General features: G+C 37.9%; 1 protein-coding gene across 1 annotated transcript; it reads right to left on the bottom strand.

Moving 5' to 3' along the window:
• Positions 1–3,331: 3,331 nt before the first annotated feature.
• LOC137742043 (uncharacterized) lies at positions 3,332–6,976 on the bottom strand. Its single transcript, XM_068481781.1, has 9 exons — positions 6,722–6,976; positions 6,264–6,468; positions 6,023–6,113; positions 5,777–5,925; positions 4,956–5,199; positions 4,765–4,869; positions 4,440–4,622; positions 4,142–4,346; positions 3,332–4,047 (listed from the first exon to the last, which is right to left on the bottom strand). The coding sequence occupies exons 1-9, from the start codon at positions 6,951–6,953 to the stop codon at positions 3,563–3,565; spliced, it is 1,899 nt and encodes a 632-aa protein (XP_068337882.1). The 5' UTR covers positions 6,954–6,976; the 3' UTR covers positions 3,332–3,562.
• Positions 6,977–12,320: the final 5,344 nt, after the last annotated feature.

The following is a 12,320-nucleotide window of genomic DNA, read 5'->3' as shown; positions in this document are numbered from 1 at the left end:
AGATAGTGAAACTCTCATAGACTTTCTACCATCTCACGTTTTGGCATAATGTTTTATCAAGTTGGCAAGGGAATTGTGTTAAAAATATAAGGTGACGAAGAGTGTATAAAAAGTTTACTTTTGAAAGTCTCCTTACATTTCTCTTGTTAATGAACCGAATAGTCCCATTATGGTAGAGTTATTTCTTACCTATTTTTCTTCATTCATTATTTAATATATTTATAATATTTAGAAAAGTAGGGGAATTACACAAATTGAAAAGGGTAATCAATTAATAAGCATTAAACTTTAAACTTCTTTTCCATCATCAAATTTTTTTGGGTTAATCTCAGTTTATTACGCTAAAGTTTCTTAATTTTCAACATTTAGTACATGAAATTTTTTTTATCCTAGAATGGTACCTAAAGTCATAATTTTGGAGCAGTCTCATACATCTGTTATGTTTTTCGTCAGAACCTCTGTTAACTGATGACGTGACACCACATAGACAATGATTGGATGGAATGTGTCGGTATGGGTCCACATGAATACTAAAAAATTAACAAAAAAAAAAATTATAATTATAATTAATAATTAAAACAATTTATAATTTAAAATTTAAAAAACTAAAAAACCAAACCTAAACCTAAAAAACCAATCTGGGTTCATCTCTCTGTTTCTTTTTCCCCACCCAACACAGAAAATCATGATCCTTCCTCCGCCTCTCCCCCTCCCCCCCCCCCCCCCCCCTCCTACGCCGGCGCTGCTCCCCTCCCAGCTTTCTTTTCTCCCTCCCATCCAATCCAGCGACCAACCCCTCTTTTCTGTTCTCCCTCTCTGCTCTCCCTTTTCACTTTTTCTTCTGCCTTCTTCCTCTCTCCCAGATTCCCTTTCAATTCCTCCCTACTTTCTCTGTTTCGCAGACCCTCGCCACCTCTCTCTCGCTCCTCCCCTCTTGCCCTCCTCTCCTCCCATCCTCTTCATCCGTCCCAAAACTCTCCCAACCCCGAACTCCCTCTTATGCCCCCTCTTTCGCTCCTACCCAAAGACCACCCTCTCACCTCTCACTTCACCAGATCGGGCTATTGCAGCTCTTGCCCGGAATCTCCTCGGCGAGGGCGGTGTGCAACGACTGCAAGGGCTTAACGCTGGTCGACGAACGCAACGGTTTCACGTGCAGCAAACTACATGGAGCTGCAGTGCAATAAAAGGGGCGGGTTATAGATTCAACAGATCCGGGTTTGTGAGCAGTGGGTCACACGATCGCCACATTTGTCTCCATCGCCTCCGCTTCGCCTCGCCCGATCGCCGCATTTTTAAGCTCGTTCTCGATTCGATTCGCCCAGTTCCAGGGGTGATTCAAAACAGCGTTGTCGAGGCTGAAAGGATGGGAAACGTCTTTCGATGGCATCGGGGAAAATGGTAAGCTCCCAGCAGGTCGGATTTTTGGTGGCGCGATTCCAGGATTTGCACTCGAACGAGATGAAAAGGAGGAGTGACTCCAGTCCGACACGGATGAACACTTGAGCCAAACAGTTCTGTTCTATGTCCTTCCCACTGAGGTTTAGGTTCCGCCGGTGGTTGAGCTTCCTTAGGTTGTCCATGGTGAAAATTGGGGGTTGTTGGCCTTGGGGATTTGGGAAAATGTTTTACTGTGATTTGGAGAGTTGATTGGGGTTTGAAATCTTTTTTTAAATTTTCTTTTGTTTTTTATTTAATTTTTTAATATCCATATGGAGCCCATATTGACATCTAGTTACTGTTCATGTGAAAGTCATGTTACCCAGTTAATGGCTGATTTAACAATATTAACGGATATATGAAACTGTTACAAAATTATGATTTTAGGTACTACTCTGGGATGAGAAAAACTTAATATACTAAATGTTGAAAACCAAAAAATTTCATAGTAATAAAATGAGATTAACCTAATATTTTTTTTTTTTAAAAAACTTCTTCTATTTTGAGAATCAGGCATCTCCAACTCTAAGACAGCAAGCCTTCACTAATTCATCTTTGGAATTCTCTTCTGAAACAACAAATCAATTAGGTAATTCTTAAACTCTTAATTTACAATTTTCTTGCTCGTGACATTAGCATTAATCTTACCTGTTGCCATTGCTAGTGTTTAAAGAGCTTTTTTGCTATGAATGTATTGAAAAGTGATTTTTGAAACTTAATAATATTGACAATGATGTGATTATGAGAAGATTCCATAACATGAAAATATAAAAGTATCCCACATTGACCGTATATTTGATAAAAGAAAAGTTTAAACATTCAACCCCACTCCAACAAATATCGAGGTTTTTTGTAATAAAATTTTACACATGACGGATCGAGGGGGCGTGTTGAAATATCAGACATCGATTGTATCTTTAAGAAAGAAGAGTTTAAGTATCATACCCCTCATTCCAACTAATACCGAGGCCTTATGTGATAAAACTTCATACCTGACGGATTGTGCAGGTGGTACTTAACAGGTTGAGGACAATATTGATATTGTTGGAAGTGGGCCTTTGACCCGTCTCTCTGATAATTCTACTAAAAACTCGTCGAGAGCAATTGTAATTTTAGTAGAATGTTTTATGAATACCATTAAGACTAAGGACTGTTATTTTTATATGAGTTTTTCTTATTATCTTTTAATCTTATAGTTATTAATGTTGACCCTCCTTGAAAGTTTTTCTGGTTATGCCACTGACTTCTTCCAACAGAAAGATGTGTTGTATTTAGAATAAGTTATATGTATATTGAATACTTGCACCACAAGTAATAAAACTTCTTTTATAAAGGATTCTGCATGTTTGGCCCAAGTTTAGTTCTTTTTAATGCCTTAACTGTTAAGGATTTTAATTGTTTCTCGATATTGTACCAAAAACTACTGAGATGGGATTAAATATAAACCGGTTATATTCAATAACACCACTTTAGTCATTCATAAGTGAAAGTAAATTGAAAATGCTTATTCAACTGGTTAGGTTCTCTCCTATCAAAATGCCTATTGACGGTCCTGCCAATGGTCGCACCTCATTGAAGCAAATTGAAAATGCTAAATGTTTGCTACCCAAAAGTTTAGGAGGGGGAGGTTACCAATTCTAAGGCCAAGGCATAGCACAAACGCCTGTTTTGGACATTTACAGAGAGTTCTAGCCCCATTTTTGGGGTTTAAATATCGCGCACTAAGAAGAATTGTCAACTGCGGGACTCAAACCTAGGCCTTAGTTTAGCAAAGAGAACATTATTACCAACTCAACCAATTCTCATTGGCTAAAAATGCTAAATGTTGAAATTGAAACCACGGGTATAAACTTGGTATCGTATCTTGTTTTCCAGAATAGTTGGCCTAGAGTAAAATAATTCTGCATATCATTTAAATCGAATAACTTGTACTTTTAACCATGACAATGACAATGAATCTGCAAATACTGCATTCCCTCCACGGTTTCCAGAAAAATCGACGACAGAAACGATACAAAATATTATTATGCTCTCTCATGGGAAAAGACTGTTCTACAAAATCTTATCCATGAAACAGCGAGCAACAACCCTTCATGATCGGATACGAACGGTCCCCGTATTACTAATTCTTGGTTGGCTTGGTAGTGAGACCAAATCCGAAAGGAAATAGAGGGTCGTAATGTGGATCACCAACGTTCATTGGGAGCTGGTCTACTGTCTTAAACCATGTGCGTGCAAGCTTGCCAGTGAATCCGTAATCACCAAATAATGCATCCGTCACACCTTGGCCTTCTGTTCCTGGAAGCCAAGCTGCGACAAGTGCGTCAATTCCAGCAAGATAGGGTTGAATCACGACAGGACGCCCAGAAATAACCACGACAACACATTTCACAGCTCCACACACATTGGCGATTGTGCTCGGTCCAGGTTGTGGTATGGTCAGATTCAAGTTATCCCCAAATGTTTCAGCATATGGGGGTTCGCCCACAGCAACAATAGCATAGGAAAATTTGTTGGACTTCACAAAGTTGGCATCGGGGTTCTCGTTGTAGACAACTTGGGTGGTAGGATCAACTGTACTTTTTATGGCACTGAGGATTGTGGTACCTGTTACAACGTTTAATCATTGATTAATAAACTTTTGGGTATACGAATATACTATAACAGAACATAATCACAAAGACTTTGATCAGGTACGTACCCATTGTATTATTGTTGCCTTCAAGGCCCTGCCATGTGATTGTCCAGCCTCCACATTGATTGCCCAAGTTGTTAGCGTGGCTTCCTGCTACTAGTATCTTCCCAGCTTTCTTGGGAAGGGGAAGCAATGGCTTATAAGCAGATTTTCCGTTCTTTAGCAGAACGAGTGATTTTCTTACAGCTTCCCTTGCCAATTCTCTGTGCTCCTATGAAAAGCCAGCATTTGAAGAAAAGGGTTTGAATACGGCAGATGAAGAGATCAAAGTTATTTTGTATCAACGAGCTAGAAACATACGGACCTTACTTCCCAGCTGGCTGGCCAGGCTGAGATCCGCCAAGGGATTCTCAAAAAGCCCCATAACAAACTTAACCCTCAAAATTCTCTTCACGGCATCATCGATCCTACTCATTGGGATGATATTGTTCTTGACTTGATATGTTAATTCATCAATAAAGTCAGTGAAGTTGTAGGGAACCATTATCTGTAACAACCCCAGATATACGTTAGCAAACGAAAATAAAAACCTGGCATGTCTCATCTTGAGGAAGTACTATAATATAAACAGCATGCCGAAAGCTTATTACAATATAATGGCCAAAAGTTACACTTTTAATTAGACTAACCATGTCGATTCCAGCACCAACTCCAGCTTGAACCGAATATGAATAGTTAGCTTTGGGAGGAGATGTAATCCTGTCAATACCTTCCCAATCTGATATGACGAAACCCTGACAGCACCCACCAAGAGACAGTTATGCCCAGCACTAGTAATAACCACCACAGCAGACAAGTTACGTAAAATGACATTCCTTACCCGGAAACGTAGCTTGTCCTTTAGGTATCCGGTTACAAGTTCTTTGTTTGCGTGCATTTTCTTCCCATTCCAACTCGAGTAAGACACCATAACTGTCGCAACACCCTTGAGGATGGAATTGAGGTATGCAGGCATGTGAATACGGAGCAATCCATTCAAATCAATCACAGTGTTGTTCTCATTGATGCCGTTCGTTGTGCCACCGTCTCCAAGATAGTGCTTAGCACAGGCCGCAACCTTTCCTCTAGAGAAACGGTATGGAAGACGAATCACACCCAATTTTTTTGGCCAAATATTTGAAATAATGAAAGAATACATCACAGGTAGATTACATATACAATTGATTTTTCGCCAGCAATTAAAATAGTCTGAACCATATGTAGTTTGGTGAATCAACACCCTGGTTTTGATGCCTAATTAAAGAAGGCTCTAGGGCAAATTAAAGTGTAAAATATGGTGGAAAATACTAGAAGGACACCGAGGCATAGTCTCAATCTGTCACTTTCAAATGTTTTGCGTTCGACCAATCGAACCCCAGCTAACCAGAAAAGGCAGGAAATTTTAGTAAATATAAAAAACTTGTGGAACTCAAGTGTTGTTACTCAATCAAATCTTGACCACTATATCTCTAACCAGGCCTACAATGTGGTCATTATGATCAAAATAAATACGTCTGTAGAGGTACTTGTCTGAGACTTTCAAACTATTTACGGATAAGAACCATCACGACACAAATAATTCGCCCTAAACAGTGAAACCAATAAAAAGATCTCAAGTAGCAAATTTTTGAAAACTGGAAAGAGAAAAAAACGAAGTCTTACTTTGCAGTAGAAACATAGGGAGCCCCCTTTTGAGCAGTGGGAGGCATGTCTCCTTGCAGACCAGGTATTATCTCAGTCATTGCTTGAACAATCTTATGGTCTTCACTATAGCTTTCGTAGCACCTACCCCATCTTGGATCTCTGCAGACCTGCAAGAACAGTAGTAATACATAGTTTTAGTGGCATGCTCGGTCAAGTTTTGAAGTTTGTAAGTAGGGATCTTGGATAATAAGACTACTCAATTACCGCAATACATGGGGCAAAGACATAAGGAATTCCGGTTGCCCTGACTTCAAGGGCAGTTGCTTCCCCAATTCTCTTGACAAGATTAGGATCTCTGAAACGGATAACATGCAAAATGAAGCATGAGTACATTGATTAGAAACATCAGACTCTTTAATTTGACCGAAAGATAAAAAACTTTCAGTAATGCTTGAATGAAGTCTGTGGACTTCCATTTATTTGGGTGAGAATGAATGTGACTTGCCTGGTGGCTCCCAGTCCAACATTGTGAGGGAAAATAGTAGCATTGTAGACATTGTTGTGGCCGTGAACCGCATCAATCCCATAGATCATGGGAATCCCGAGACGCGTAGATAGAGATCCCTTTTGGAGGCCATTCACCAGATTGATCCACGTCTCAGCTGAAGCTTTTGGGGCTGGTACACTCCCACCACCACTAAGCACACTCCCTGCAGAAAAACCAAATATCCCATTAAGGCATTTACAAATTACACGAGGATCATTTCATTGGCTACTAAAACCAACTTTGACATTACTGTAATTCCACTATTTTCCCTCACTGCACCCAAGTTTGAATTTTGCTTCTAGTAGTTTAGATTAGATTAGAATATTGCTCGAATAAAAAACCCAGTATGGACAAACAGTCCAATATGGACATGTTGAGATGAACAATTGAAAATGTGGGTGAGATTGTTTGGTTACCAATGAAGTACTTGGTCATGACATCAGGGGTTGCCACTGTGCGCTCGATCTGCGTCATTTGGCCAATCTTTTCGGCAAGAGTCATTCGCTTCATGAGGTCTCGGATTCTAGCATTCAATGGCTGCTTTGGGTCTTTGTATTTGAAGTAGTCAGCTTCTGTCAGTCTCAGAGCTGGCAGTAAGCAGCAGCATAAGAGTAGAAACCCCGTTAGGGGTATCGAAAATCTCGCCATTTTCGAACCTCAACTGGAGCTAATGGATTGTTTGTAATCTGCAGGGAGGCCAGACCCAACAGGGGTCCATTAGAATACATACAGGAAGAAATGTAACTAAACATAAGCAAACAATGAAGAATGCTGTATAAGTAACTAACATTAACAACAACTATTCGAAAAGTTGAGAGCATTCTACTTGCATTGTAAGAAACTGAGCTCAAGAAACTCCAGAGAGGGGAGAGAGAGACACACACACAGAGGAGAGAGAGAGAGAGAGAGAGAGATCTGGTAGAAAGTGGAGAAGTCAGTTGACGAAGGATAAGAAGGGTGGTGGGTGCTACTTATAGAAAGTAGCTTTATGATTTATGGACATTTTCTGAGTTTTCCAACTCGTCTATTTATCTTTTTCTTAAAATTAAAAAAAAAAAAATTAAAAAACTCGTCTATATATATATATATATATTAAATTATCTTAAATTCCATGAGTTAAATCCATCCGCCCAAGGATTTCTACATAACGTTCATTAAAATCCTCCCGCATGTGCTAAAACTTGGCCGCCGGAGCGTGTTTTGTGCAATCACACACAAGAACATGGAGTTGGCTTAGCGCGGAGGGATTCTTTAGTGTATTTGAAATACAAGCGGGTGCACTATGTATCAAATGTAAGTAGAGAGCCAACGAGGGTTGACTCAGTTGGTAAGACTCGCTCCAACTGATGTAATAAAAACTAACACACAAATTAAATCATTTTTAAATAGTTGTAGTATATGAAAGTAGGGATCGTTCTAGGCCGAGGATTAGAAGGGATGCTAATCTACTCAAATTAGACTCAATTGCACTTAACTAGACTCAAAAACAGAAAACTAGACTCTAATGACTTAAAACAAACTAGAATGACTCAAAACAGCACAAAACAAGCAAATTGACTCAAAATAGAAACTAAGGGTGACCTTGGATGAATTTTAACTTAACTTGACTCAAAATACTAAGAAGACACTAGTTTAAACAGATTCTAACTAAAAGACATGAAATATAAAGGGGAAAGTGGTTTTTGACGAATTTAAAGTAAAAGCAAACAAATTTAAAGACTCTAAACAACTTTGGACGAAATTGGGTGTTTTAATGGGTGAATGGCTAGCTAGAGGGTTCATCTCCACACATGACACAAATGCATACAAATTGATTTCCAATTATTATTCCAATAAACCATGAATGACAATGCCCCAAATTAATTGTGAACTGCACAAATTAACTCTCAGATTTTCCTAATTTCATTGAATTGGACTCAGCGACGCAATCAAATTATTCTTATCAAGTTCCCTATATGAACTACATGATAGAGATACAAATCAAAGATCATTAAGTTCTATGAAAATCATAAGCATTGACATGACATTCGTAACTATGAACTACATGATACTCCTGCCATGGATTTACTTAACACAATCATGACTAGAGATTTCCACTACCGCATTCTTAATCAACATACAAGAATAAGTTATCAATCAAACAGATAAGTAAATCGCATTCATGTTTTAAGAAACAATAACTGGATGTAATTAATTCATATCACACATATGTTCATGGCTTTGAATTCACCTCTAGCTACAAAGAAATTAGTTCCACATGTCCATCATAATTGAAAACCAAATTAAAACAAACATTGAACTAAAACTAAGGATAGAATACACCTAGAAACGCTCTAGCACTCCAATGATCTTGAATGGCAGGCACGGCTCCAAAGCACTTCTTCTCCTTCCTCCCTTGCTGTGGCACAAATTGTGTTTGTGTATGATGGATGTGTGGTGTGAATTGGGGTGAGAGATGGGTGATTTATGATTGCTGCGGCACAAGGTATTTATAGGGAGAAGGGAGGGCACGGCAAAGGCTGAGAAGGAGGGGAATTAGGACTCCAAATCAACAAGGAAAAATGACACTTCTCATTCAGATTCCAGGGAGGAAAAGGAATGGTCCTTGCAACAGGAAACATGGCTTTTAGAAGGGGTGGATGCATCATAGATTTAGGGATAGGGCTTTGGCTTCTAGAAACCTAATTTGTAGGTATCCTAATGTCATTTGGATGTCCTCCTTGAAATTGGAATTAAGGTGGGATAAGATTAGGTTAGAATAGGATAAGATAAGGTTGGATAAGGTTTGGATAAGATAAGGTAGTTTGGATAATGTTTCATTCTTCTTAGTTGATTCCTTATCTTCCAAGTCTTGAATTAATTTCTTCAATTCTTGAGCACATTCCTACCCTCTTTTGATCTTCAAAAACGTCCATCCACCTTGGTCCATGCATGTGCTATCCATTCCAAGCTCAAAACTGCTCTAAAATACTCCAAATTTCACTTTCTTACCAACTTTGTCATTTGAACCCGAAAACACACGAAAAATAGTCTAAGACACTCTAATAAGTAGAAATTAGCTATGTAAATGCAAGAAAACAAGCTAACTAAGTCGCATAAATATGCTCCTATCACCAACCATGGGCTAAAACCTATAATTCCCCTTCTTCCCCACCCAACCCCCCCTCCCCGCACCGCAAAAAAAGAAATCCACTCCAACCCATGACCTAAAACTAACCTAAAACCTAAAACCCAAATGGGGGTCAAATACCGGCCCAACTTTAGGCCACAAAGCAAAGTGGACCCTAGCAAATGAGACTGAAAACCGAGGCTATGAAGCCCATTCCCTACTCACCTATGCGCTAGGCAATTTCTGCTGCCCAACAAACCCACGTGGGGTTTGTTCCCCCGGGTGTCAAACCATTAAGTAGCCCAAAGGCTAGTTTTCTTCATCCAACGGCTCGATTTAAATGGGTTGTTAGTTAATCCAACGGTCCAGGTTCAAATTATTATTTTTTTTAGTTTTATATTTATATATTTATTGAATCCAACGACTTAGATCAAATATAATCAAATCTAACGGTAAAAAAAAAAAAAAAAAATCTAACGGTCTAAATTTAAATCCAACGGCTAAAATAATTTAAAAATATTATTTAACTTAAAATTCAACCAAAAACTATATAAATACCTATGTATTTGTTCAAACATCCACACAAAACTCACTTTTCTCCTACAATTCTTCCAATTTTTCTTTCTACCATTTCTTCTCATTTCCAAATTTTTCAAGATAGCAAAAGAGCATGTTAGAGGTCGTAATTGGACCTTTGACGAAGATATTGCTTTATGTTTGGCATCGATTGCTGCTAGCGAAGATGGTGCCGTTGGCATGAATCAAAATAGAAAGGTTTTCTGGGGTAAAATCGTTGATAAGTTCCATGAAAACTCCAATGCTAATCAAAGTTGGTGGTGTTTATGATCGGTGGAAGATTATCAACAAAGCGTGCACTTTGTGGAAGGGAAGCTTGGAGAGAGCCATGGTTGACATGCCTAGTGGAAGGGGCGCCTTAGAAATTGTGAGTTTCTTTGTTGATATTTTAGTTGTCATGTACATAATAGTATTTTGCAACTAATTGTTTTTATGTATTTGTTGCATAGGGTGACAAAGCAATGGCAATTTACAAGACAAGAACTACACCAAAAAATCAAGCTTTTAAGTTGCATCATGCTTGGAACATCCTCAAGGATTGTCCAAGGTGGGGAACTGATGCGATCGAACAATGTGGAAGATTATTTCATAGTGAAGCCCCACCCCCAAATGATGTCAATGAAGGTGTGAATTTTGCCGACAATGAAGGTGTCAAACAAATGACCCCAACTTCTTCTTTTGCAAGGCCCCTGGGTAGAGATAAGAAAAAGGAAGCAAAGAGAAAAGGGAAGTCCCAAGATCCGATACGTGCACAATTTGCTAGCGAAATTGCAAGAATGAACGAAAATCATATCTCTCGGCAAGAAGAATCGGCCCAAATGCGTTTGGCCATGAAGGAAGACGGGGATAGGGAGCAAGAAAGGTTTGAAATTAATTTGATGATGGAGGACCTTGACAAATACACTCCAGAGAGGAAGAAATACTTAAGTGGTAAGCAAAAAGACATTTTACGAAGGAATGGCTCAAGGGGTATGTTTCAAGATGATAATTCATCTCAAGACTATCACCCAAGTCCATCACCAAGTCAAGATGGTGGATATCATTACTAAGTTTATGTAGTTTATGAGTTTTCGATTGTATTAAGTTTATGTGGTTTATTAATTGTCTTTTTTTTTTTTTTTTTTGAAGTTTATGTGGTTTATTAATTGTCATTTGTATTAAGCTATGTGGATTATTAAATGTCATTTATATTAAGTTTATGTGGTTTATTATGATTTTCATGTATTGATTTAGTATTTTTCAAAATTTATCAGAATTTAAATATTTTTAGGTTAAAATGTTCATAAAATTAATTTAGGATAGTCTACATAATTTTTTTTTTTAAAGTAGCATTAATTCATTCTTTCATAATCTTGGGCTAAAATTTTAGGCCAGAAAAGTTGGAGCATAAAAGTTGATTCTGGGCTAAAACCTAAATTTTATGGGCTAAATATTTTTAAGTTTTAGGTCAGTGTTGGAGATGGTCTAAGGTCTATGTTTTGTGTGTCGCCCCACCAAAGTTTGGGTTATGCTACCAGTAGTTATCGTTGATACATGATTTGTAAATTCCTACATAACTCCATACCGGCAGCAGTTGGGAGTTAGGTATCATGCGTAAGTCCTTCTAGCTTGAGGTTGTTAGTTGCCCTGACATTGGTGGTGAGAGTAACCAATCTCCCCTTCAACTTTATCTCACCCAAAAAAAAAAAAAAAAAAATCATTCCAACCGAAGTGTTATTTGCAGACTGGATTTGAAGCTTTGTGATTAGATCATTTCAAAAGGTGATGTCAATGATTCCAAACAGGACCAAAAGACACTCAGGTGTTCTCCAATGGATATGCCATATATGATGTGGCAATTGAGTCACTTGACTCCTTACTTTAGAGCTGTCTTTTTTGAAAGCAAACAAAGAATGAGTCAACAGTATTTAATTTAATTTTTAATGCATGTGTCCATTAACAACCAATAGTATAAAAACTAAAATCAACTTTAATTGTTTAGAAATAGTAGTGAAACTATGGGGCTCAATATAATAATAAAATAAATATTTGACACATTCATTGAAAAAGAAGAAGAATTAGTATTTGTATTCAATTGGCTACATCAATCATCAAATATAATTTTGACATATTATATTTGACATTTCTTTTAGAGATGCTCTTTAGAGTCAAATTACCAACGTCAAATTTATTTTTTACTAGCTTAATTGTGGGTCTCTTATTCCACTACATTTTAGCCAATACAAATTTTGTTTCAACCATTTTTTTTTAACAAATACAACTATCTAAAGCTCTACATTAATAAATAATATTTGACAATTTGGTTGGAGAAACACAAAATTTGACATATG

Source organism: Pyrus communis, chromosome 8 (assembly GCF_963583255.1).
Source record: "Pyrus communis chromosome 8, drPyrComm1.1, whole genome shotgun sequence".
Classification (NCBI taxonomy): Eukaryota; Viridiplantae; Streptophyta; class Magnoliopsida; order Rosales; family Rosaceae; genus Pyrus; species Pyrus communis.
This window is presented reverse-complemented; position numbering and strand designations above follow the sequence as displayed.

Excerpts from the sequence above, each read along its gene's own strand:
- LOC137742043 (XM_068481781.1), bottom strand. The coding sequence starts at position 6,953 with ATGGCGAGATTTTCGATACCCCTAACGGGGTTTCTACTCTTATGCTGC. Across the intron at positions 4,347-4,439 it reads CCAGCCAGCTGGGAAGTAAG|GAGCACAGAGAATTGGCAAG; the intron begins GTCCGTATGTTT and ends GGCTTTTCATAG. Across the intron at positions 4,048-4,141 it reads AGGCAACAATAATACAATGG|GTACCACAATCCTCAGTGCC; the intron begins GTACGTACCTGA and ends ACGTTGTAACAG.